Source organism: Nyctibius grandis, chromosome 8 (assembly GCF_013368605.1).
Source record: "Nyctibius grandis isolate bNycGra1 chromosome 8, bNycGra1.pri, whole genome shotgun sequence".
NCBI lineage: Eukaryota > Metazoa > Chordata > Aves > Nyctibiiformes > Nyctibiidae > Nyctibius > Nyctibius grandis.
Genome location: NC_090665.1, coordinates 487,268 through 513,734, shown reverse-complemented (window position 1 = coordinate 513,734; position 26,467 = coordinate 487,268). Strand labels below are relative to the sequence as shown.

The 26,467-nt window shown below is 44.3% G+C and overlaps 2 protein-coding genes across 2 annotated transcripts in view; one reads left to right on the top strand and one right to left on the bottom strand.

The window, feature by feature from the left end:
• MED12L (mediator complex subunit 12L) overlaps positions 1–26,467 on the bottom strand; it is a 119,219-nt gene that overhangs the window by 85,317 nt on the left and 7,435 nt on the right. The window contains 13 exon segments of the mRNA XM_068405779.1: positions 5,355–5,531; positions 6,522–6,626; positions 7,760–7,974; positions 9,404–9,530; positions 10,296–10,427; positions 17,306–17,442; positions 17,620–17,719; positions 18,257–18,406; positions 20,570–20,839; positions 21,252–21,362; positions 21,757–21,926; positions 25,125–25,284; positions 26,024–26,215. Of these exon segments, the coding sequence (XP_068261880.1) occupies positions 5,355–5,531; positions 6,522–6,626; positions 7,760–7,974; positions 9,404–9,530; positions 10,296–10,427; positions 17,306–17,442; positions 17,620–17,719; positions 18,257–18,406; positions 20,570–20,839; positions 21,252–21,362; positions 21,757–21,926; positions 25,125–25,284; positions 26,024–26,215 (2,046 nt within the window).
• GPR171 (G protein-coupled receptor 171) lies at positions 1,491–3,892 on the top strand. The gene is made up of 2 exons (XM_068405781.1): positions 1,491–1,560; positions 2,653–3,892. The coding sequence occupies exon 2, from the start codon at positions 2,702–2,704 to the stop codon at positions 3,719–3,721; it is 1,020 nt and encodes a 339-aa protein (XP_068261882.1). The 5' UTR covers positions 1,491–1,560; positions 2,653–2,701; the 3' UTR covers positions 3,722–3,892.

The window sequence follows — 26,467 nt, the reverse complement described above, 5'->3', positions numbered from 1 at the left end:
GAAAAGGGGAGACACAAACACACACAGAAAAACCTGACTGAATGCTGCATTTCGAGATTAAAAAAAGAAAAATACGAGCCTGGAAAGCTCAGTTTGGCATGATGAGCATCACACTGTAAAACCAGCCCATGTTTGCTCAAAACCCAACACAGGATCAGCTCAGATTAGGAAGCTTTGCAAACATTTCGACAAACATGGTCTGAACTTTAAGCTTATGACTAAACTTAAAACCAGACATTCTTAATTTGTTTCTTCACAAAGCTCTGGTACGTGGTACGTAAACTCCTGTGGATTCCCAGCTACAACAAAGTGCTACCACTCTGGGGTTTCAGTATCACTGTCAGTACCCCCAGCCTGGTGATAGACGTTTTCTCCTGGTTTAAAAAAAAAGATTTAAATAAAAGCTTAATCATAGACATTTCCCCTAGATCCCTAATGTGTCATTTTTAATAGTGCTTGGCAAATGTCCAAAGGTTTAGATTTTTAATTGCTACCAGTAGAATTCTTATGTGCCTTTAAAGCTGCAAATTAGGTTGCAACTCTAGAAAAAACATGGAATTTCATGCAGGATAATTACCATGAATGAGGGCCAACTGAAAAACTGAAAGAGGGGAGATTTAGAGGAGATCTTAGGAAGAAATTCTTTGCTGTGAGGGTGGCGAGAGCCTGGCCCAGGCTGCCCAGAGAAGCTGTGGCTGCCCCCTCCCTGGCAGTGTTCAAGGCCAGGTTGGATGGGGCTGGGAGCAACCTGGTCTGGTGGAAGGTGTCCCTGCCCATGGCAGGGGACTAGATGGTCTTTAAGGTCCCTTCCAACCCAAACCATTCTATGATTCTATGAACTACACTGCAAAACCCAGATTCCAGATAGATTTTAAATGTAAGACATAGAGGGGGGAAGAAAGTTTCAGATTTTTAAAACCAAAAGGAAAGAAACGGCCACTGACGTCACACATCTACAGCCCCAGGCGAAGAATCCAGGACTCACTTGATGGAGTTTTAGGAACTACGTGAAAAAAGTCCACATGCCAGGGCTGACCAAACCATACGTGTCTGATCACCCTGAAATATGTGAACACATTATAAACATTTAAACTTAAATCTTCAAGCTTGTAGTTAGGAGGAGAGTGAAAATTGCAGTGCCTTCGGGTCCGCTCGGTACCAGCCAGTCTCCAGCGCTACCCACAATCCCTGTCAGCTCTCTGATACGGACAGGTCTAGAACTCTGAGCATCTTCCCTCCACAAAAACGTATTTTGAATTGCAATAATTGTAATAATTCCATCTCCTGCGTGAGAAAAAGGAAAAGGAGGGCTCTGGGCTGTCCCGTGAACGCTTACGCGCTTCTGCCACCTCTCGTCTCGGTAACTTCCACGTGGTTTGGTTTTTGACTGCTGGTTTTAACTGCGTCAATCAGCACATTTCAAAACCACAGACACCTTCTAAAAAACCAGCAGATGCAGCCAGAGGAAGAGATCAGCACGCTACCGGCCTGCGAGAGCAGTTGCTGAGAGACACCAGACCTTCGCAGACCCGTGCTCGGGAGGCCCAGAGACACTAACAGGTACGTGCTTTTAGTCTTTGCCTGTTCCAGCCTGCACAGATCCACGAAAAATACAGCTAGTGTTATACTAGAGCAGGTAGTGCAGCACAAACGGCTTCTGCCCCCATTTCGAATCACTGGAGTATCTGCCATCATTTTGGTTTACAAATTATGCACATCCGGATACATATTTTACTGCAGAAAATAAAGGTGCAAATGCAGCAGTTCTCTTATATTGTACATTAAAATTAAGAACAACATAATGAAATAAAAAACCATTGCAGCCTGATGCTATTCAAGACATAACTGTACTGTTTTTCATTCCAAGAAATTCTAACGAGCGTGTCTCCTTCCCCGCAGGCATTCTCTGCAGCAGTCAGAGCGTAGCAAACAAACAAACCACCCCTTGGTCATGGATAGGATACTTGGTTAACTCAGACCAACATTTTCTATTTTTCTGCCCTGTAATTTCTAACGAAGCCTAAAAAGGAAGTGAGCAAAATGATTTAATAGTTGCTGCTTTCAAAATGTGCTTTTCTAAAGGCTTCATAAGAACATGAGATGACTTCATCCTCTGTTCAAGCAGGACGACAGCACAAGAACTTAGAACTTTGCTCATCTATCTGACACAGCCACGTGTTGGTTTGACAGTTCATTAGCTTCAAAACTCGTAATACGTTTTTATAGAACAAGACTGCTACAAATATTACCCTTTTGTAAGGCGTAGTTTCAATTGTTCAAAAGTTATGAAGTTTTAGTATGACCATTATTAACCAGATGCTTTATCTTAAACAAATTCAAACCTTTTTCTTTGGTGTCTTGGCTGGGGGGGGCTTGTGTGTTCAACCAAACACACACTCAAAGACAGCTCTAGTGGAAGAGTTTCTCAGAAGTCTGTATGCTTTCAAGAACAAATCCAAATACATTTCCAAACTTTTCTGACATGAGAACAAAGCCCTCTGGAATACCTGTGAAGCAGTATGAAGACAGAGAAAAATAGTTCTTCCCAATTGCATTTTTTTCATGAAAACAATCACACAAAATTCTCAGAGAGTAACTACTGTCGCTCAGGAGAAGCTGGTGTCATTGATGGTTTCCTGGTTCTTTTTGCAGGTTCTTGTTATCTCCTAGCAGCAAAACCAACTTGCACAAGAAGCTTACAATGCCAAGCAATGTTTCGCAATGCCACATCCGTCGAGAAATGGAACCTTTTACCTATTTTTACTACTTGATTTTTCTGATGGGATTTATTGGAAGTTGTTTCGCACTGTGGGCGTTCACACAAAGAGCTCAGAAGCAGAAGTGTATGAGCATCTACCTAATTAACCTCTTAACAGCCGACTTTTTGCTGACTTTGGCACTGCCAGTAAAGATTATTGTTGACCTAGGTGTTGCGTCCTGGAAACTGAGAATATTCCACTGTCAAGTCACAGCCTGTTTCATCTACATGAACATGTATTTATCAATTATATTTTTGGGGTTTGTAAGCATGGATCGCTGCCTTCAGCTAATGCACAGTTACAAGATCTACCGCATCCAAGAGCCCGGGTTTGCCAAGATGCTGTCCGCAGTCGTGTGGACAATGGTTCTCCTGATAACAGTGCCCAACATGGCTATTCCCACACAAACCATCGAGGAGAGGCCTGGCGCAGGATGCATCGACTTCAAAACAAAGTTTGGACGAGACTGGCACGTGTTTACTAACTTCATCTGCACGGCAATATTCCTGAACTTCTCAGCTGTGATACTCATTTCCAACTTCCTCGCTGTCCGACAGCTCTACCAAACCAAGTACAGCGAGAGCTACGCCAACGTGAAGACAGCCCTCGTCAACATTCTGCTCGTGACTGCAGGCTACCTGCTGTGCTTTGTGCCGTACCACATCGTCCGCATCCCCTACACGCTGAGCCAGAGCGACACCATCACCAGCTGCTCCCTGAAACAGGCTCTCTTTAAAGCTAAAGAAGCCACCCTGCTGTTTGCAGTGTCAAACCTCTGTTTTGACCCCATCCTGTACTACTATCTCTCCAAATCATTCAGACTGAAGTTCACCGAGGCTTTTGCAGCACCCAAAGAGGCGAAGGTTCTCACAGACGAAGAGGTACAGCACACAAGAGAAGAGCAGCCGCAACAAGAACCGACCGTACAATCCATCGGGAGAGCGTGCGAATCCACGGTGTGACCGGCCGTTGTGCACCTGCAAGCGTGGCTCCCGCGGCCAACAACACTCCTGCTGAAGGAGCCCGGGCAGAGGAAGAAGCCTGACGACCACCAACCGCTTTGTTACGCAGGCACACAGGAGCTCTGAGCTAGCAGAACGTTCCATAAAGCCTTTCAGAAGCAGCTCAAAGTACCAGTGACAACCCACCGAGGATCAGCAACACAACGTGTTCGGTCAGACTCAAACACACCTTATCATTATTTATGGGAAACACCCGAACTCACCTTTCCTAAGTTAAATATTGTCTATTTACTACATGAAATGACTTGGTGCAATCAAGTGAAGAGATTATTTAACAGCAGTTCACGAGCTGCAAAGTTTTCACAGATAAAATTAACCCAAAAGCATTTTAGCGGGCACTATTTACTCCAGAAAGTGATTTTAAGCTGCACTGATTAAAAATTATTGTATCTGCTTCCATCACACCTGCAGTCTGTAAAAATAAATTTCTTGTCCCTGCATTTCCTTGCTGCTGCTTCAATGAATATGAAAAAAGCTAACATGTTATTACAGAAAATTCAAGGAAATTTTAAAGTTAAGGTAAAGAGTAAGTATAAATATCCAGCGTGTTCTCTTTGCTTGTTTTATTTATAAAAATTTAGAAAATAGCAACTAAGTTTATTAATATTCTAATTTACAGTTACTCCAAAAAATAATGCATATGTAGAATAGCCTACAATCAAAATTTTAAAAATCCATTTGCACAGGCAAAATCCAGCTACCTGGATTAGTTCTGCCTGTAAATCAAAAATATTTCAGGAACAAAACCAAATCAAGTTATCTTTTCTAGTCCTTAAAATGGACAAAATATAAATCAAACTCTAAGGAGGTTTCAAAACTGTCCTGAACAGAAACAGCTCATTCAGTATTCTCGTAACGATTCACCTGCAACAAATCAGAACCCAAAATTTGTGGAGTAAGAAATGTAATGCAAAGAAAATCGTGGTTATCACACCGTACTCTCACACGACACTTCCTGTACTGACAGGATATTGTTGTTAAAAAGTCATCATTGGTGTTTAAAAAACACAAATTCTCGAGTAGATACATCCCCATTCGAGGCTTGTTCGGTATTTGGGGCTCTTTCTAGCGCAGCAGCAAACACAACAAGCCAACTGAAGGCGGGCTGGGATCTGGAAGGGTTTTCACGAGGCTGCTTCAGTTCCCACGAGCCCACAGACACAACAGCAGCAGCCAAAAACCCACAGGAGCAGCGAGGAGAGGGTGGGAGGCAAGAACACCCTCCTGTCCCTCGCACTGCACAACGATCCCTTCAGACCTCCCGGCATTCATCCCTCTGGCCAACTACACCAGCACATTTCCTATTTAGCAAACTTTTACCAGCCCCTGGATGCAGTGTGTTACTGCAGTGCCCGTCTCCTCACTCGAGTAAGTCATCACACATCCCTGTGTCTCTCGGGCGTTCTGCCAGCGGACCCCCCGCGCTGACACAACGACGCCCGCGCGCCGCAGCCACCCCGCAGGCAGCGCTCACACAGCCCCACTCCCTTCGGACAGGGAGCCTGGTCGTCTTCAAACGCTTCCCCACGACAGCGGGCAGCCCCGCTGCGCACGCAGCACGCAGGTCACTCACCAGAGGAATAGGGAAATGCGTCGCGTACTGCAAGTGGCGAAGGAGGTCATAGTTGGAGGGGAAAATCAGCTCTCTCAGTCTGTCCCTCTTGACTGACTTCTCGCTGGTAACCGAAATTCTTCTGTCTAAAGAAGAGTTCACATTCTCACAAGACTCCCCAGGCATCGGAGAAAAAATCTAAGTCATGTAAAACAAACGTTTAAGGTAAGTGTAACCTCCAGCTTTCAAAATTCAGCAGTTGCAGTCAGAGATACGACCTTGTTCTTCCTCACAGTTACTTTTTAAACATCCGAGGTTTTTCAAAGACAGACAAAGCAAGTAATTGCTTTAATTGTAATCAAGCCTGAAATTTAAGATACATATACACATTATATCTCTGTGCATATCTCCGTTGTCATAAGCCAAGTTTAAACCAGTGGCATTCAGTCAGGAAAAACAGCGTAACGACTTAGAGCAATCTCCACACTCCTTATGCTGCTGTGACACAGAAACTGAGACATTCCAGTGACTGAGAGAAAACAATGCAAAGGGTGAAGTGGGAGGTGACAAGAGACATTGCAGGCAGGTATGGATATGCTTGACACCACCGACATGACAGATGTCGGGCAGAAACAGGGTCCCCACATCCCATGAGGGATCTGCACTGATGGGTCTGGGCACAGGAGTCTGCGGACACAGAACAAGGACCAGTCCAAGGGAAGAAACTGGAACGTTCAAGAGTAATGCAGAATCAGGCTAACAGTGAGGAAAAAAAAGGGGGGAGCAGATTTGGAAGACAGAGCCAAGACATAGAGCAGTCACTTGAAAAGCAAATGGCATCAATCTGGCGCTCCTCGATGTCAAAGAAGTGGGTAAATCTGCGTATTTATTCATGCTTCATGCACAGCACTGAATATGCTGGAGGCAAGGGGGAGGAAGGAAGGAGGGAGAGAGGAGTGTGCGTGCAGGTGGACAACCAGGGGAGGCACAGAAAAGCAGTAAGTTGTCACACAGCAGAGATGCAGAGAACGAGGCGATGCACTGACATGGAAGACGGCGGGGACTGGATGCCAGAGGACATGGGCTGTCGATGGAAGGAGCAAGGTGGCACTAGGGGCGTGGAGAGACATTCAGCAAGCAGCAGATGCAGGCATCAAAGGCATGCAGAAAATCAAAAGTTAAACCTACTGGAAACTCCGCACCAAAATCTGCCTTAAAGTCACTCTTGTCTACATCATCAAAAATACTAGCGGTGCCTGAGTCAATGCCCATGTGTTCCATAATACCATGATCCTAATAATTGCCAGAGAGAAAAAACAAACATCAGTCACATTTTATTGAAGACCCATTTCACTGATCACATGTAAACCCAAGCATTCCACCTATTTAAGAATTAGGAAAAGGGCTGATGGCAGGAAGTGTTCAGACACTGACTTTTACATCTTTATGGTAAGCCTCAATTCACAGAAGTATTTCTCAAGCCTAAATCCACAAAAGCACAGAAAAGAGCAGGAGCCAAAGGGGGAACCACAACTTTACAGTATATCCCCGTGAGCAGTTCTGCTCCAGGTACACCTACAGAACGGGACGCTGGCTCTTGTACCTTCTCAGGACGTATCTCCTACTTTGCTGTACCATGAGAGGCAACTTGTAGAAACCCCCTATGTTTCAGGGCAAATTTGGCCATGAGACCAACGTAAGAGATATACAAAAGAAATCAAAAAGAAATACAAGAGGATGCTTTAGCTGGCCACAGGCTCCTCGTGCACGGTGCAGCAGAACAACAGGCTCCATCTCATCACATGAGTACAAAAGTGGTCTGCAGTCTGGAGTCTAAAATCGCCTTCCTCTTGCACTAGTTTTGAAGAAGGTTACGAATGGCTCATCTGATGGAAGACTCGGGATGGCACCTGGGCTGTGCACGTACGAGTTGTGAGAGGTTTGGCTTCAGAGTCTTCAATCAGTGGCACACAGTAGGCTCCTGATTGTCTACCAGCAGGTTACCAGGCTGCGCATCGCTCATGCCTGCGCTGTGCCAACACGCCCCAGCTACACAGAGGACGTGGGGCTTACGCCAGGCTCCCCACCGACCCCTCCTGCTTAAAGCTCTCCCTTCTCTTCATCAAAGCACATCTGCAAATAAGTTTTTCCACCGTACACTTGGAAGTGCACATTGTGCCTTTTTCTTCCTCCCAAGATCACCAGAGAACTGTCAGTTCAGTATACACTAAAACAGCAATATTTACAGCTATCTACAAGGATGAAGCTAAGGGATCACTTTCAGTCTTCCCAAAGAGAGAGAAAGAGACAAGGAGACACAGATTAAAAAACTTAATACCTCGTATCTGAAATACTAATGCTGCCGTGAAAATCTACATTTAACAAAACGGAGAACCAAACACGGGAGAAATAGCACGAAGCGTTACCTCCAGTTTCACATCGTGATCCTTAGAACAGTGTTCATCCACAGTCTCCCCATTAGGTGAACGTGGTCTAGTAGCTGCAGTGATTGACAAGTCTCCACGGGATATCAAAGTGCACATGTACGCATCGTGGGAGAACACATCGTGTCGAGTGAATTCAGAAAAAAGCAGCACCAAATTCACAAACTCTGTCTTCTCATGGTCACTGTTTGGGTCAGCTACCCACAAAAAAAAACCCAAACAAACAAAAGTTAGTCTGTAGTTTCAACTTATAAAATATCTGAATTTCAGCTATCCAAACTGCAAAACCCAGCAAATTCATTTCAAAGGCCTACTGAAAATGTCTCGGACAGCCTGCACAGGTTTCTCTCTGTCTACACAGAACAAACCATTTCCCATCTAATTTGCGTGTCTGTGCTTTGCTGTCAGCTCCAGACAGCGGTGGACTCCAGAGCATCCTACCCCATGCACACCTGTCCCAGCTGGGTGTGTGTCAGCAGTTAAGTACAATGTTCAGATACTTCTAAAAACTAAAAAGGAGGGGTGAAGGGGGCAAGGACATTCCTTGTGGGAAGAAAAACCACAGCTGAAGCTTTGCATTACAACAGCCCACCCAACAGCTGTCCTTTCCTCCCAAATTCTATTACTATTGTAAATGTTACTGTCTTATCTACAGAACTTCTGTATCCTTAACACTGAGCCTTTTAAAATATTTTCAGAGAAATCAAGATCTCTGCATGCCAGGCCTCCAAGATGTAAAAATCGATGTTTTATTAAATTTTGATAGCATAGTGTATTTTACCTAATAAACGTGCTCACACACATCAGGAAAAAGTTTATTAAAATAAAGGCATGTTATTTTGCAGTGACAAAGTGAAGCCTAGAGAAATACAACATATAAAATGTTGTTATTAAGCTTTCGTTTGTCACAGCTATATTTAATTTGCCTTGTTCTGTACCACAGAAAGGTCTGCAACGCTGCAGTTACCAGAAAACAGCTCTATACCACGCCAAGCCTACTGGGCAACAAAACCTCCAGCTACAAAACTACCAAATCCAAATCATCAACATTTATTTCAAAGCAAATTACGCTCTACAAATTCAAATTAGTTCAATATATAACACTATTTCTATTTAGAAATTCTCATTCCAACAAAAACACTTAACTAGCAGTACTTAAAATACCAGAAACACAAGCTACAATATCAGGCAGCTTTATTAGACCAAGACATTTCATAAAGCAACCTCCAATGAACAAAGATTCTTTTTTCAAGCCCCTATTTGTCAGCTAACAGCTTTCAACTTCAACACTTGTGTGTAATTTCCCAGTCAGTCACTTCGAATGTGGATGTGTCAGAGAGAGGTGAGTGTTTGATGTTAAATGTGCATACGGAGCAAGTAATCTCCCCAAATCTCTTACAGCTTAAACAGACATAAACATAGTTTCTGCCAGTTTTCCTTTTGTGAAAAGAAAGAAATAAAAATCACAGAAAGATCCTATAGCAAGACAGGAGATTTAAAAAAAATGTGCGTATGAAAATAGAGCATCATGGAAACTGTGAAACACCTGCTACAGCAAAGCAGTAACTTCAGCAGCCAGACAGTTACTTCTGACCTAGTTTGGAATATAAATTAGTTAATACTCACATAATGAGGGAGCTTGTGTATCTAAAAACCTTAGCAGGACATTCTGAAAAACAGGAAGACTGGAACCCGTCAAGGAGGCTGAAGACAGAGATTCCTTTTCATCTAGGACTTCAGATTCACCACATCTCTGCACAGTTAAATAAATAAAAAAGCATATATCTACACACAAGTGCATATAATATTCCCACAATTTGCGTCTGAGGCAACTCTACATGTGGTTGTTTCCCACCTCTTCATAACATCCAGACTTGCTCTAGAACAACAGGTTTTCCCCATTACCTAGTTTGGTTATTGCTAAGGTGTTAGTTAATCACTGTGGATTAGTTATTGACAAGGAATGCCTGAGACATGTACCATCATCTGCCACGACAGACAACAGGTCACACCAAAGACGTCACTGCAGCATCCTGCTTCTCCAGTGAAACGTTTCACTTCCCCTGAAAACAAAGGGCTTCTACAGAATGCAAGGTTTAAAGTTTTGCCTCAAAGTGGATCTTCGTTTTGGAGCCTTCCCAGAGTCCCCCACCCGCTGAACAGCCCTGCCCCACCAGCCAGGCCCACACCCCCCTTAAGGGACTCCAGCTACTGGGGCACCCCTTCGTCGGGACAAGTAGTTCACAGAAGTAAAACACTTCAAACAAAGAGACATAACTCAGCTAACACACAGGATTCTGAGTGAGGTTGCAATTTCTTCTTATCTTAAATAGAATGCTTTTTCATTTTAAATTTATCTAGAATTTAAAAATTGTAAATTGATGACAAAAATCCCCAGGGCTCCGAACGCCAAACTTGCTTGTTTTGTAATGAGAAGAGATTAAAGTGATGTTTCCTTACAAATATCTTACTTTTTAAGCACACTGTTCACACTGCTCTACAAGTAGAAATAACTTACTTCTGCTTCAATTTCTGCTTGCCTCTTCTCCAGGAGCTTGGCTACAGCCATGGCCCGGTGCTTGCCGGACCGTTTGCAGCTCACAGCCCACTCGCAGAGCAGCGTTACCACAGCCTCGTCGTTCGGGGCTCCCTGCGCAGGGCAAGAACAGAGACAGAAAACCATTTCACCCACACAGCCAACGGGCTTGTTTCTCAGCACACAGCAACCAGTGGTCTGGGGGATGAAGGCAAAAGCTGGGTTTTGTTGTTTAGTACTGACAGATGCAAACGTTCGCTTTATTCATAGTGTTTTCATATTAAATACAATCTGGAAGCCAAAGAGGGAAATCTCAGTTTTCACACTGCTGATACTCAAATCCACGTTTTCCTTTATCGTAATGTTGCTTCACAAACACAGAAAGGGGTGATCTGCTTTATGAGCAAGAGAAACAGGAAACGCACACCACACAGAGCCTCTGAGCCCAGCTAACCACACAGAATTTACGCTTCCCTTACATTAATTCTTCCAAACCTCCTCCGCCTGTTTCCAGACCATTATTTACACCCCACTGACGCATTAAAAAAAAAAAACAAAACAAAAAACCCCTAACCTCTAAAGGTGTATCTATCAGACAACCAAGGTCAAAAAACTCCCCAAAGCTCAATTTATTTCTGACCTAAGAAAGTGTACATCTTTAGAAAATCCATATTTACGGACTAGCAATGGGATATGGTATGCTTATATCTGCTGAGTGCTCACCCACCCTCTGTTCCCACTAACCACACACAGTCTGGAGGTATTTTCTTCTTGTGTGCTACTGAACTGGATCTGCTGAGCCTCCTCACTCCCATCTCTGAACACTTACACCTAAGATCAACCTGCAAATTAAGCAGATGTGATTTTTCTTCTTCCCCCACGATTAGTGGGGATACACTTACAGGTCAACATCAGAAGGGCGAGAGTCAAGCACGGCACCCTCAGAAAGCGAGTACTTTTTTCAGAGTGATTAGGAACTACAGACCCACAAGCATGAGAGTTACCACTGCAAAGCCATCCCAGTCCTCCTCCACAGACACCAAAACACAACGCTACGCTACACCAGGCTGGTGTGTACACGCACACATCACAGAGAAGTTTCCTGTAAACATGATTCAATGGGCGAGCAAGAGATACCAAATGACTAGGGGTGGGGGAGTGGAGGGAAGAGGGGAGAATGGATTTCTCTCACCCAAATGAAGCGACACGGCAACGTCACCACTGTTGTGGTTAGATGCAGTCAGCCAACACCACAAGTATGGATACTACATCCTTTTGGAGGCAATGCAGAACACCTGAAGGAGTCTGATCTTCACACCAACTTCTTTCCCTTTATGCTACCAAGAGAAACCATGCCAGCAAAAAACCCAAGTGCTTCTGTATCTCAAGCAGGAGACACCACCGCAGAGCTCAGGCAAAGCACGTCAGGTCACCCGTTCCCTGAAGCTGCGCCCACACCGCACCCCAACCTGCAGCATCCCGGGGACCCCAGCACAGGACCTCCCTCGCCCTCCTACAGGATGGACCAGCATCTTATCTTCTCAAGCAAGGGGCAGGGGACGCTCCCTCAACTGGATCCCTTCAGAAGAGCAGAGAAGGAAAGCCTTGAAGAGGTGAGGCAATGGGGCACTAACGCCGAAGGCCAGAGCTCCCTGTGCTGGGGCAAACAGGGGGGGAAATCCTGGCAAGAGACATTTAAAGGAAGACTTACATGGGGTACTTCTGAAGGAGAATATGGTTATGAAAGTGTTCCTACATGCTTTTGTTCTGGCCTAAAGAAAGGAGCTTAGGTGGTTTTGGGAAATGACAAATTGTAGAAGAAGAAAGCTAATTTTTTGGCTTTCAATTATTTCCCACTTGAGAGAAACGAGGGTGCTTTTCCTCCAAGGAATACACACACTGTGCAAACATCACCAGCACGCAGGCAGGCACTGAGGTACATGAGGGCACCTCGTCTGAAGGGCACACCCAGCTGCCCACCACCAAGGGCTAAGGCTCACCTACCCGAGCACATTTCCTTCCTGTTTGGTTTTGGTTTGCAATCTTTCATGAAGCTCATTGAAAGTGAGCGCAGTGGAAACTAAACAACATCGTGATCAACAGCAAATTGCACACTTAGAGGTTTAGGTATTAAACCAGCAACAGTCACTGTCTTTTTTTTTTTTAACTAAAGATTGCATAATTGACTTATTTGATAGCCCAAAGGAAAGAGAAAACCCAGGGCAAGCCGACCTTTTTCTGTTAAAGCTGGGTGTTATTTCAGTTATTTGGAGAAATGCTGTGAATTCTTACTTTTGAACACCACTTCCATGTGTAGCTCTGTATTAAAATTCTCTTAACAAAAGGGATAAATGAAGGACAGACATTTGTGCAACTCAAGAACATAACATGAAATTATCCTGGTCAGGACCGCACCGAGGTCTACATAAATTAACTACAGATTAATTCCTTCTCTGTTCTACCCAAACTTCAGGAGATTTCACAGAACGGCTGATCTGCTTCAAGCAGCTTATTTTCAAGGGACAATCTGTTTTTTTCAGGTGGGAGGGGTGGAGGTGGTGTTAAACAACTATGAAGAGACAGCGCTAAGTTAAGAAAACGCAGACAGTTAATTCCGTTTCTAAACAAGTCATCTGCCAACACTGTGATATTTATTAGTGCAACAATATAAAAATAACTTCCCAGTTCTACGCCTATAAAAAGCAGAACTACATTTTCAGAGATGTAGAATCCAACATCATCAAACCCAAACACCCAGAAGTGATTACACACCTTAAAAGTCACAGCATTGATCCTGCAGTGTCACATATATGCAGAACGCAACCTCTTTTGAAGGGAAAAAAGCCCACCATAAATACTTGAAACATCAAGGTGTTTACCCACCTAAGAACTTCAACCCCACCACTTCTAAGTGCCTAAAAGCAGGGAGTTTGGTTCTCAGGAGCTGACACCTGCAGCAACTAAGGAAAAGTTATGTGAGTGCAGGTAATTATTTGAACCCCCTGACGCAGGCTTCTGTTGGGCAAGTTGGCATCACCAGAGCCATTCCCATACGCTGGGCTCTTGGAACAGAGCCCTGCAGCAGCAGAGGAAAGTAAAGTCAAGGTGTCGAACCATCCAATACTTTATTTTGGTTTTGACTGAAAATAACAAACACATTGGAAGTTGTACCAAGTCCCCGCAATATAGACAGTTACCCCCAGCCCCTGCAGCAAGCACGCCTCTGCAGCAGCACACAGGCGGTGGAAGGCTACTCTAAACAACCCACAGCCCATCTGCAGAGCCACAAACTGGGAAACGAGTTAGTCCAAGGCTGGGAACTCCAGCACCGCGTGCTCGCTGCTCTGCTGAGCGCGGGCAGGGCCGTGCTGCCGCTGGGAGCCGGGGCAGCCGCGGCCCAGACGCCGGCAACGCCGTGGGAGCTCCCGGCCCCGCTGCGCCCTGCACGGCTTCCTCCCTCCCTGCGCTGCCCCACCAGAGCTGCACCTCACCATTTCCTCCCTCCCCACACCGGGTTTGCTTCAGTGTGCTAAGAACACAGCGAAGTAACACCGCTCAGAAGAACCTGTTCTGGATTTGTCTGGGATCTTGTATCTGCAGGTGGTCTGGCCTGGAAGAGCCCAGACCACATTTCAGAGGGGCTCAAACTAAGGCCTTGAAAAGTAGCATTAAGATCACACTTGTACCCGTAAAATTTCAGGGGCAGAACAAAAAGATCAGCTCACACGTTACTTAATGACTACGTTTCGTAGGGAAGACAAGACATAAGGTGCTGGAGCAGAGAACAGTCGTGGGTGGGCAGGAACCGCAACTCCCTCGGGCCAGGGGAAGCTCTGTCCTCAAAAGTCTGGGGTTTTTAAATCACCTAGATGCCCTGACACCAAAAAAAAAACCACCAAGTTGTGTGTTCTTTTTAAGAACCTCATCAGTTATTTAAGTCACAGAAGAAATTTTTCCCTTCCGGAGAGATTTTGTACTTTAACTCCCGTTGACACCTAGGTGATTTACTGAAATAATAACAGGTGAAAATACCCACACTAACAAGCTTTAGACAGGTAGAGCAAATCGAGCAGCTGCACTAATGCTAACTGCTTTATTTAAAGTATTACAAGCACGCTCAGAGCATGCTCTATTCTCTCAGTGCTTGTGGAAATAGACTCTGATTCTGTAGAGATTTCAATCCATTTTGTTGTGCTCATCTCGTCTCTCTTACCCGTCACGCATCTCCACACACTCAGATTCGGGTCCCTCACACCATAACAAACTGTTCAATTGCAGCTTACTAAAAGGGCATCGCCAGACCTCCTTTCCCACAGACACAGCGGGGTCGGGGATTTTTTGTTTGTTTGTTTCATTTCCAGCAAAGTGATCTCAGAAAGACAAATATCCACTCTCTGCATTTGTAACAAGCCCTCTTCGTGAGAACCAAGCTCAAAACAGGACTTTGTCTCTCTAAAATGAAAAAACATCTCTTGGCATCCTAAGAATTCAGGATTGGACTTCAAAGATTCAGTTGGACTTCGAAGAAACATAAGAAATAAGACCTAAATAAGAGAGACTTAAACTTTAAAAGCAGTACGAGTGCACAAATATCCGTGAAGTTTCAAGATTCTACATAATGATTTCAACAAATTCAGTATCAGTCCTTAAAAACCAACTGCTCTCTCCCTTCATCCATTCCCTACTGCATACTAGCTAGAAAACACCAGTATGAAGTTTCATTTACGAGGTATCCCTCCCACTGCCCAGGTGTATTTCAAGCGATACTCAACCAAATCGTGTTTTTCTACACAGGAGACTGCCAAGTTAAAGAGTCATGCCAACCACACGGCCTCATAACTCATGGCCTTTTCTGCTAAGAAAAAACAGCCTCAGTTTATTAAGGGGGAAGGAAACAGAGACAAAAACAGACAAACAGCATCGCATGTGGAGGCATCCTTGTGGGCTGAACGGCGCAGCTGGTGCGGGGAGGCACCGACATCCAGCGGCCGTCTGGTGGCTCCGCAGCCCTGCGCCGGGCGCGGGCAGGGCTTCACCGGCCACGGGTGACCACCACCAGCCTGCCCGGGCCACGGGGTGATCACCACCAGCCTGCCCGGGGTAAGCAGCTAAACACTACACTGGTGACTCAAACGTAACTTTGGAAGTTCAAACATCAAAACGCACCAGTACCACCCATCGGGCACTCAGTGTGCCAAGGCAACCTCGTGTCTAGCTGCCAAAAGTTAAGCTCAAGCCTACAACAACAGTCTTTAAAACTCCAGAGGAGGTTGAGAAGCTGCAGATAATTTAAAAGTTTAATTTCATACCAGCTCCAGACCCAGTAAAGTAAGACTGAAACTTTCAAAGTTAAGTTTTCTTCTCTCAGCAAGAAGCTGGCATCTTCTTTGCTTCTGCTCTCCCTGCTGTCTCGTGTGACTACTGTGCGAACACAGGCACATCGTCACTTACGTATGATAACGCTTTATTCCTACTCAGCACTCTTCATCTCAGACTAAAATGTCATGCCATTAGAAGACAGGCAGCCCTGCAAATGAACCAGACAGACCTTCATAAAAATGTTTGATACCCAGATCTGGGGAGCACATCTTTAAGAGAGCTTTTGAAATGCCAAAACGGGCATGTTTTCAAGGCAACCCAACCTCAAGTCATGAAGTACCAAACAACAAAGGCAACAGCAGCAGACAACCTATAGTAAGACAGAATAATAACCTTACTTTCAGAAGTCTCCCTACCAACACTCCTTTTGAAAAAAAGAAATGGTTTGTTAGTACAATCATAGCTGGAAGTCGGAAAAACTTTTTGGAATACAGACAGGGAGGAGGAAAAAAGATATAAATACAACTGCACAGAACCACATCACCTGACCCCAAAAGCAGATGAAAGCAAAAAGCCAGCACTCGAACAATAAAGCGTATCACACCCTTCCCATTTTAAAAATAAAAAAAAACTTGTGTGTTGAACTCCTGATTTCATCCAAGCATTAGGGTTAAAAACTTTCAACAACTTCATCTGCCTGCAGAACAGCTCTCCTTCCACTGTTTCCTTCTCATTACCATAATAGTGTATTTGAAATACCAAGATACCTCTGGCAAGCATTTCACTCCTGCCCACCAGTTCTGAGCTTCACATACAGAGTTTGTTGGCAGGTATATCTCTCTGGAAATACTGCCAGAGATGTTAGCCCTCCAACACTATACTCTGCTTGTTTATTGCAAAGTCGTTAAAATGCTGATTGGCAATTATTATGCAGCATTTCTGTGCAATAGAAGGTCTTGAATTATGACCGTCAATCATTGAGAACATATAGTCACAAACAGAAAACAGGTGTATTCATAAAACAAGTCATTTACATAGCAGTTTTTAAAACATTAACATGAGAAGCCATGACAGATTCACTAACACCTTCCACTTTAAAATTTTACTTCAACAGTGTATTATTAAACTTGGTTATTTCTTCTTTTCCCCAAACCCGTTCCAAGGAAACTCAAGACTTTGACATTATACACAGGCCCAGTGACATTATCATCTGCACCAAAAAAGTAAAAAGTTAAAAGATCTCTGATAAAGTTTTTCAGAATCTCTGAAAATAGTTCTAGGAGCACAGGTGAAAATATCAAAAAACATAAGAGTATGTAGTTCTAGAATATATTATACTTAACCTATTAATTTACTAGTTTCTACAATAGATGTAAAAGGTGTTATCAAACAATAATCTGGGATTTTACTTGGCAGCACCCAAAAAACAAAGCACAAAACCTTGATAGATCATTTCTCCTAAATGAGGTTTACAGTATGTGGAACGGAAGAATTCCATTACAACAGCAAAGAGCTGCTTTCTCCTAAGAAACCAAACAACAAGTAGTAAAGAAAAATACACCACGAAAACACAAAGCTTTTGTATCAAATATATACACACACAGAATTCTCGTACGTAAAAATAAAATCCTTTGTCTACAAATTATGATGGGACAGGAGAATGTAGCCATTACCTCTTGGTTATCTTTATTCTGATTTGCCCAGAAAATCTTATGATAAAGTGTCTCCATCGAATTGCTGGAATCTGATCTGTCAAAACAATGCCGGTCCAACACTTCTAAGGTGTGCAAAACTCGGCTGATGGTCACCCCTAGAGATGGGAGGTAGAGAGGAGGGGAAAAAAAGGTTTACACAGGAAGACATCGCATTACATCCATCTGTCAAATCTATTACTAGAATTAATCATGGTGCAACAGGATTATACTCAAAGAGGAACAGATGTAAACCCTAAAACTCCCAACATTTGTTTCATTTTGAGTTGTCTTACCTGCAGTTGATTCCTGGCACTTGTCAAAAGACCACCGCACCTCCACAGCACGACCTCTTTGTTTTATCTGCTGTTCTACTTCATAAATCTTTGCCCGAACCTGTAAAAAAAAGATAGTTGCTGATTAGCTAGTGGTGGGAAGTCTCAGTTCTCATTTCAAGCTTGAGACAGCTTTCTCAGCAGGAGCAAGGTACCCTGTGGTGTTCCACAACACTCCCTATATTTGAGAACAACAAACTGAAGTACGTTCTGTTTAACTGTTTTCGTCTGTTATGACTCATCCTGTACAATAAAACATCTTTTCCTTACATTCCACCCAGCAAAAGTTAATTTTCAGCGTGTCTGAAAAGTAGCATCTCACAATACAGTACACCAAGCTTCCTCTTATTTGCTATTTTACATCTTAAAGTGATTTCAGTTTAATAACAGAAAACATCTGAACATTAATCAAATTCCTGATACTTTCACAAAATCAGTACCTGAATGAAGTGCTAAGTAAGGTCACCAAAAACTAGCACAACACTAGTCTTGAAACTAGACCTACAGGAATATCTAACTTGGCTGTACTGCTAATGATCACAAATCACTATTTGGGATATAAAACTGATCTCAATGAGCTGACAATGACAAAGCTTACCTGCTGATTAAACGCTGAATTTCCACCTGGCATAGGTAAACTGGATGGAGCAACTTGAAGTAAATCCAGAGGTGAGCCTGGATTAACGTTCTTGTTTTCATTTGTGGAATAATTCCACACCAAGGCACTTGGGCAACAAAGAGTTACAGTCTGCAAGCAATAGTACAAAACAGAAGTAATTCCTTTTTCTAAACATGTGTGATAGACAATACCAACATTAAGAGAGTCCACGAGACCAGAATCACTTTTGGTCTAACTACTACATGAAAGAAACAAAAAGGCCTATGCACCATCAATTTAAAACATCCATTCGAGGAAATTCAACTACTATATTGTTTTCCTTCTTCATTATTAAAAAGACATTATTTAAATGTATACATGTTCAATTCCCATTTGTATTTCTTTCATAACGCCATCAAAGAACATCACCAAAGGTTAATTTCAGTCAGATCCTTTCTGTGAAACGTGAATGGGCTTTAGAAAAAAGAAGTCATTTTGGTGTTCAGCTTACAGAGAGAAGCTACATGTGAAAAATTAAAATTTAAGAAATTAATTAAAATCCACTCTTCTGTCAAGATTTTAAAGCACAAAAGAGTCACCGAAATGCACCATGAACTTAAGATCTACTTCAAGAGATTTTGCATTGACAGGCTTCACAGCAGTCATCGTACAACGGCTTGTCAGCAGGTACCCATTACCCTGTGGCACTGGGTATTGCACAGAGCAAAAGCAGAAGGTTTTAATGTTTTGGGGTCAGACCTTAAATATCACCTAAAATGATGGAAGTTGATTCATCTCATAGATGTTTATTTTTGAGACTGCTGGATTCCTTCTTGGGAAGCTCCCCCAGTCCAGTTCTGGATTACAAAGCAGCACCTTAACAAAAACGTTGCCCAGAGGAATGCTCCTCTGAAACGACAGAGCGCTTGTCTGAAGCCAGGCTGTCCTCTGGACCCACCTGGTAGCACAACCAAAAGGGGCAGAAAAAGAGCAGAGAAAACACACACACATACACAAACCCAAATTGTACAGGACGAGCAGACAGATGACCAGCTGTGCTGCTGGCAGAGAAAAGCTGTGAAGCTGCCAGAGTCCACAGGCACCCCCAGCAGCCCGGGATGGAGACAAACGCTGACGTTCCCAGGACACATCCATGCTCAAGAGGAAAAAAGTCACGGCACGCTGAGAGCCAGACGGGATCTGACTCCTCACCCACACACCCTCAGCCGAGGGAGGGATGCGGGTACTCTCCTGCTTGCTTTCCTCGGGCAGCACCGACTGAGCCTTCCCTGCGTACAGCCCAGCTGCCTCCAGGAGAGCAGCAGCCCTCGGAGTGGGAGCTGCAGACCTCCATGAAGTGCTCTTTTACGATGGGGGTGGCCCAGCACTGGAACAGGTTGCCCAGAGAGGTGGTGGAGATGTTAGAATCCAGCTGGACACGGTCCTGGGGAGCCTGCCCTAGCTGACCCTGCCTGAGTGGGGGGGCGGACAACATCATCTGCAGAGGTCCCTGCCAACCTCACCCGTTCTGTGATTTTGTGACCCCACCAGCATCAGCATACTCCTGGTACCACCACCAGGACATCTCTGCGTGACCCCCAGAGACACACAACCGAACAGACAACAGCAGGAGGGTGTGAGGAAGCCTCACCAGGTCAGCACTCAGGAAGGCAAACAACCTCAGCTCATCATACAAGTCCTTTTTTAGAAACTAATTACTCTCTTGACAACTCTGCTATTGCCGAGCAACAAGAGCAAGTGAACAGTCTCTTCTGTTCCACGGTTTCAAAAACTGTGGAAGTTGATAAGGCAACATAAACTGCTCGTAATGAAGCAGCCTGCAGTGGCACCAAGCATCAGTGACAAGCTGGAAGAAGCGAGGAAATCCTCAAAGGTTAGAGCTTGCAGGAGTCAGGGTGGTGCTGTCTTCTGTCCAGCTGCCCTCAGCAGACACTCGGGGTCCAGCAGAACCACGCAGGCTCGCTGGTGATGAGAACGTGACGAGATGTGCAGAGCATTACTGCACCCAGCAGCACTCCATCGCAGAGGGAGGCTTGCCTGTCCCAGTCGCTCCTTCCCACAGCAGAGGTGCAGACAGACACATGGGCAGCACAAGCTTCTCCAGGTGGTTCCACCATCCCAGCAGGGTGGAGAATCCACCCTCCCGCTCCCCCCAGACCCACTCAGTCTTCACCCTTTAATGGACATTCAAACCACAACCAGCACACCTTGTCACACCCAAAACCCACTCTCTTTCCAATAAACTGAATGGTTATGGCCTTGAAAACAAAGAGCAAAGGAGCACTGGCCTACCTGCAGCATACAGCTAAGTCCATACACCAGCGGGCGGTGTTGAGGGCAGGCGAGGAAATCCGAGCAGGCCAGCTGTACCGGGCTCACCACGGGACCTGGGGCCGTCGGGCTCGGGGCTGCCAGAGGAGGGTTACTTGGGCCAATAATCATATGAGGGGAGTGTGCTGCTACAAGGTTAGGACCATCACTTAGCAATAAAGACAGGCGTCTGGCACAAAAATAAGCAAGGCGACGGGAGAGGTAAGCTGACTGAACAAATTCTTCAGAGTACTGAAATTTAGAAAAATGCATAGTTTACTACACAGTCTACTCCAAATATTCATTTTCTTTAACTATCTAACATTGGACATGCATAAACCAGAAGGGATCACCCCAAACATTTAAGAGTCCAGAAGTTAAAAAAGAGCAGCTCAAACACAAATCTATACTTCTGTCTCAAAAATTTCATCTGCCCTCCAGGACCAGTTACAGTAACAGAATCCTTTTACCAATTCAAGTTAAGGATTATAAAGCATGAACATTTTAAAGGTGTTTATAAATTCCAAACATGCACCATGCAATATATTTCCCTAAACGTCCTAAGTAAAAACGTTTATATAGATTTTAGCACTGCAAATACTAAAATCATTTAACCTGTATCAGTCACGCTCGTATTGATTCTGGCTTTAAAACATGCCTATACCTGCAACATCAGTGGCAACAACAGCTTAAGAAGATCATCATCAGTGGGTCTGATTTTTTCCAAAACATCCAGTATCCATGTCAAATACTCGTGTCTCTCGAGCATTCCTTCCTTAAAGGATTTAAAACAACACATCACACATTAACTGGGAGCACTCAATAAGAAGGTGTGTAACTACAAGTGTTATTTTGTTTCGGGTTTAGCTCTCATAACCTGTGTCAGCCCAGAGCTACCGAGACCCTCAACCACCTGATCCACAACCATTAAAAACACTCTTAAAAGGTGGGATAACATAGAAGAGATGGAATAATTAAGTACATTGGTGCAATCGCAATCAAACACATTAAGCAAATCAAAGCTTTTTCAGCAAGCAAATCTTTAAAATGAATTAGCATTTGCCATTTATGCAAGTCTTGTGACAAAAGATACCACTAAGTTCTAAAACTGAACTTTCCAAGAGTCGTAACCTCAAAAAAAAAAATCCATGCACTTCTTAAAGTATTACCTGAAACATATAAAATGACAATTTTTCATTATATTCCCACTGCTTCAGGGCTTGTTCCACCTCTGGAGGCATCACTGCAGAGCTGCTGCCTTGGCTGGAAGCCACATGATAGAACTCCGCAACCTTTGCCAGCTGCTCTCGAAGGTATCGAGTTATAATTTGAGTCCATTCTACAAAATAAGTTTACAGTTAGAACACTTCAGGTGATAAAAGGTTTCTTTCACAGCAAGAATTGAAGCAAACTTATATCGCCTTTGTCATCAAAAATATTCTTCCAAAACATTAACCCACAGCTGCATAATGCAGCACCTACGGTGAGTTAATGGGCTGCTTAGGGGCCCCTCCTGTGCACCGGTCTCAAAGCACAGACACTGTTAAGCGGGCAAGCAGCCAGCTAGCTCAGCATGATGTAAAAAGCACCGACACGAGGTATGCCTCCAGGGAATCACCTGTCTCCTTCATCAGATTTCAGCATTCAGCCACAAAACAGCCTTGAAACAGATAAAACAAGTATACTTCATTACTGCCTTCCCTCCAGACCTTTATTCCTCTCTTCCTTTCCCCTCCAAACACAGCCAACATAAAACTCAGCAGGACTTTGCACGAGCAATGGCACATAAAACTGTTCTTTCTACAATCACTCTGAAACAGACAACTCCTCCACATTTTCACTCTGACAGGAACGCAGAAGCTCAGGAGCAGTTTCTCAGGTCAGAGTGACCAGCACAGTGCAGAGGTCTGCCAGTAAGACTGGTCGTCTTTCCTTTGTCCTAGGTAAGTCAGTAGGTGCTGTTCAGCAAACACACAAACACACTAAAAATGATCAGCTTTTCTCTCTGCTTCAGCAGCGATTCTGTATTTAGCATAACTTGGAGAAACGAGTGAACAAAAGTAAACTTGCGTGGTCATATACATAAAGCTTTGGGAAAAGGGGAATTGTAAGGAAGTTACAAATACCAAGGATATTCGTTAGTATCTCAGACAAACACTGACAGGGCTGTATTTAATCAGCATGCAGCATATTTCAGAAGAGCGCGCTCTTATGAATACATAACGCAGTTGCTTTGACAACCTGAGCCTGTTTACTGTCAGTTACAGGAACTACCACTCTCAAACACAACTCTTTTCGCTGTTTACTACCCACCTCAGACTGCAGCTAGCGCATTCATTCCTGTTTCCCTTTGCATTTGTAACTGGCAGCTCTGTCAACATACACAGACTATATGTTGAACGCTTTTCTATCCAAATCGACTGAAATTTCTGGGTGAAGCTAGTGGGTTTCAGTGTTTTCACAGAGCAGTTTAACTACATTTGCTTCAAACATTCGCTCGCTTCTGGAAAAACAATTCCAAATCCACTACTTCAAACTTATCTCATGTGCCAGTATGAAACAATAACTTTCCCAAAGCAATTACCAGTATGTCTGTGCCACTGAGTTAGAAACAATGCAACTGCCTTCTGTCACCTGAGGGACAGATATAAAACCTTTTGGGAACTGTCAAAGGCTGCTCAGTAACACGCAGCAAACTACTTCCCAAAAAGCTCTCAACAAGCTCTGCAAACCAGGGAATTTGGACAGGGGCTGTAATCCCCAGTAAGCCAGCTCAGCATACTCACTGGTAAAAGCCATGGGCACCTCAGCCCACTGATGCTCTCACTGGCTTCGTTCACCCTCGCCGTGAAGCAGGTGTCAGCACGGTGCCAGCCCAAAGCACAGCCGGAGCAGGAGTACTTGCCTGCCTACCCCACAACACACGCGACTGCCTCGCACCTTCCCAGGAAGCATCAAGTCCTTTTATTTTACAGAGCTACCACTCCTAGCCAGAGCAAACTAGGTCTAGATCGATTTATCGCAACAGAGTGGACAGCCTTAGCTTTCCTCACCTCCTCTTTACTCCCCTTTCTCTCCCATTCCCAGACTACCAAGAAGGAGGGTGTTTGTTTTAACTACACCTTGAGTACGCTTCCCAAGGAACAGCCCCAGTCTTGGTGCACAGCATCACCATTTCAGTCCCCTACACGTATTCTCTTATCACGAGCAGAGATACTTACACCAGATTAGGAAAGCAATCAGCCTGCTCCGAGCCTCCTGCTAGAGTCTACCCCCAAAAATGCTTACGTCATTCAACAGGAGAGGGAAGACAAGCCAAGAGGCTGGAGAGAGGGGCTGTTCCAGCTTCCCTTGGTGCGAAGGACAGAAGGGGAATTTGAGAAAAGGCAAGAGCGAGTCACGCAGCCCTGCTTGGTAGTGGCAAAACAGCTCAAAGGGGCCTGACCCCATCCCGTGTCAGAAGGAAGAGTGGGGAACCATGCTAATCCCCCCCCAAAACAGCACTGACCTCACTACAGACAAGCTAACCCCAGCATGGCAGACTCCCAGGGTCCATACACCAACGGAGGCACCAACCTGACTTGATACCTGGGCAGGTGCCTCTTGTCCTTCCTGCCAGCCACACCTTGCCTCCCCCTTGCTCACTGTCTCTAAAAATCAGACTGATTTTTAAAAATATTTTTTTAAATTATCACCAAAGAACAAACACAGGATGTTTGCTAGAAAACAGAAAATATACTTTTGGGGCTTTAACTAGGAACTTAGAGTGAAAATGAGTGTTACGAGTCTACAAATAAAAAAAGACACAAAGCAAAGTTTGAAAGCAGCAGAACAAGCTGGCAGGAGGAAGTAGACATTTCTCACAGCAGTACAGAGATGCTGCTAAATAGCAGTGGAATTGTCTGCTCTGAGCATAGTTATTGTGAGGACAAAGAAGGAAAATGTTCATTCCAGACAGCAGGAGAGCTGGAGGTAACAGATGTAAACTGTGAGAGTAAAACTACAACTCTGATAATAGTTAAAGTACCTTTGAACACCTTAAAGGTGTTCACTGCTTGGCCCGCTGGCTTGGTGCCAGACAGTGTCATTTAAGGTTAGTACTTACAATACATACATTGCCACCTATGTTCTAATAAATAAGCTTTGAAATTCACGTTTCATTCCAGGCTTTCTAAATTAGCAGTTCTGTTGACTCCCTGGTAACATTATCTCAGCACAGCCTTTGCCACTCCTGCCAGCCCCACAGAGGGGTGTCGGTGGTGGAGATGCAGCACAGTCATCTCCCCAGATGCTGCGCCTGGAGGTTTAGGAAGGAATCAGCTGGGAGGAGAAGCAGCCAACAGGGCAGTATTTATGCTGCGTGGCTCTTTGTACTCTGACACACATTTCTAAGCGAAACTGATTTAGAAGAATTTTTATTCCCCTTCCCACTACAAAGATTCCTCTCTGGACACCTAGCAACACCAAAGCCATGAACAAGAGCAGCCAGCCCCTCCAGCTATTACTATGTACTTAGACATTAGAGATGTTTATTTACCAATATTTGGGTCAGTGGCCTGGCGTTTCTTGATTTTGGCTTCAGAAATAGCAGCGTAGTAGGCACATGTCATTTTGATCAGCCATGCCGCTCGCAGCAGTGGCACAGAATATTTTGCTAAGTAAGCAAAAACATCTTCTTTTTTACTGAGAATAGGGACCTGAAACGAAAGGGGAAGCAAGTTAGAGCAGACCGCTTCACCAACCCCGAACCCACCACACTAACAGCACCTGTCGTGTAGACACACAGAGCTTCAGGAGAAAGGCTTGAATAACAGCACCTTCGTTACTGTGTGCTAGACACTACCTTGATGAGTTTTAATGACCACTTTAATTTATCTTGTACTGCTGTTCCTAACAGCATGCAGTATCCAAAAAGATAGCTCAAAGTTGCCTTTTCCAGTTACACAGACTGCTACAGAGTAGCAAGAATTCTTCTACTCAATTGCAAACTTAAACAAGAATGTAACTAAAAGACTGTTTAACAAAGATTGTTAATACAAATTTAAATGTGAAGAGTGTGCAAAGAGGTTGGAGTTAGCAAGCAGGTTCTTTTCAGAATGCATTGACTTCCTAGCCAATTATTTCCTTGCTAGACATGAGAATTTCCGTAAACTGTTCCTCTGCTTGAAAGAGAGTCCCTTGAAGTGAAGCACACAGGCAAAGAACCTGGCTGTCAAGGAGATAAACATGCCTGAGCTAAAATACAGTCACTCAAAGGAACTTTTTACCACCCAGATCAGAAGTTCCCCCTTGCCCAGGCACCCTCCTTGCAGAGAGGGAACACGCTGCAGAGCAGCAGCTGCCTCCAGCACTGCTCCACATCCAGCACGTTCAGAAATGTTCTTATAGCCCAATTCAGTACAATCCAACAGCCAAGAAATAGGAGTATTCTGATACCTTTTTTGCTAGGAGAGTCAGTGGTTTGCTTCCTGCTAAATCTGTGAACCAGTTGTGAATTGCACTCTGCGACCGAGCAGTAACCAGCCAGTAGTTGTCTTTGGCATTTACTTGTGGTTTCTTCTTCCCTGTGTCCTGGAAAGTGTTAAGTTTTAGCTTTTCCGCTAATATGCTGCTAAAGTAAGCACCAATCTGGGGGGAAAAGAAAGCAAAACATATATGAGAGCGCAGTAAGCAAGCATCTACTGTCCATTAATGCACAAAGGATTTCCATCTGCATAGATGGAGCCATCCCTCTAGCCCAGGCTATCGATCTAAGGAGATCACACTGCAATGCCCTGCAGCGAGGAGATGGGGGTTCACCATTACACACCCGTGCACCACCTCTGCGTCTTTCCATCATCAGTTACAGCAGGCAAAACTGCAAAGATTGGGGTAAGACAG

What these genes read in the sequence shown, in the direction of transcription:
- GPR171 (XM_068405781.1), top strand. Translation starts at nt 2,702, where the DNA reads ATGCCAAGCAATGTTTCGCAATGCCACATCCGTCGAGAAATGGAACCT.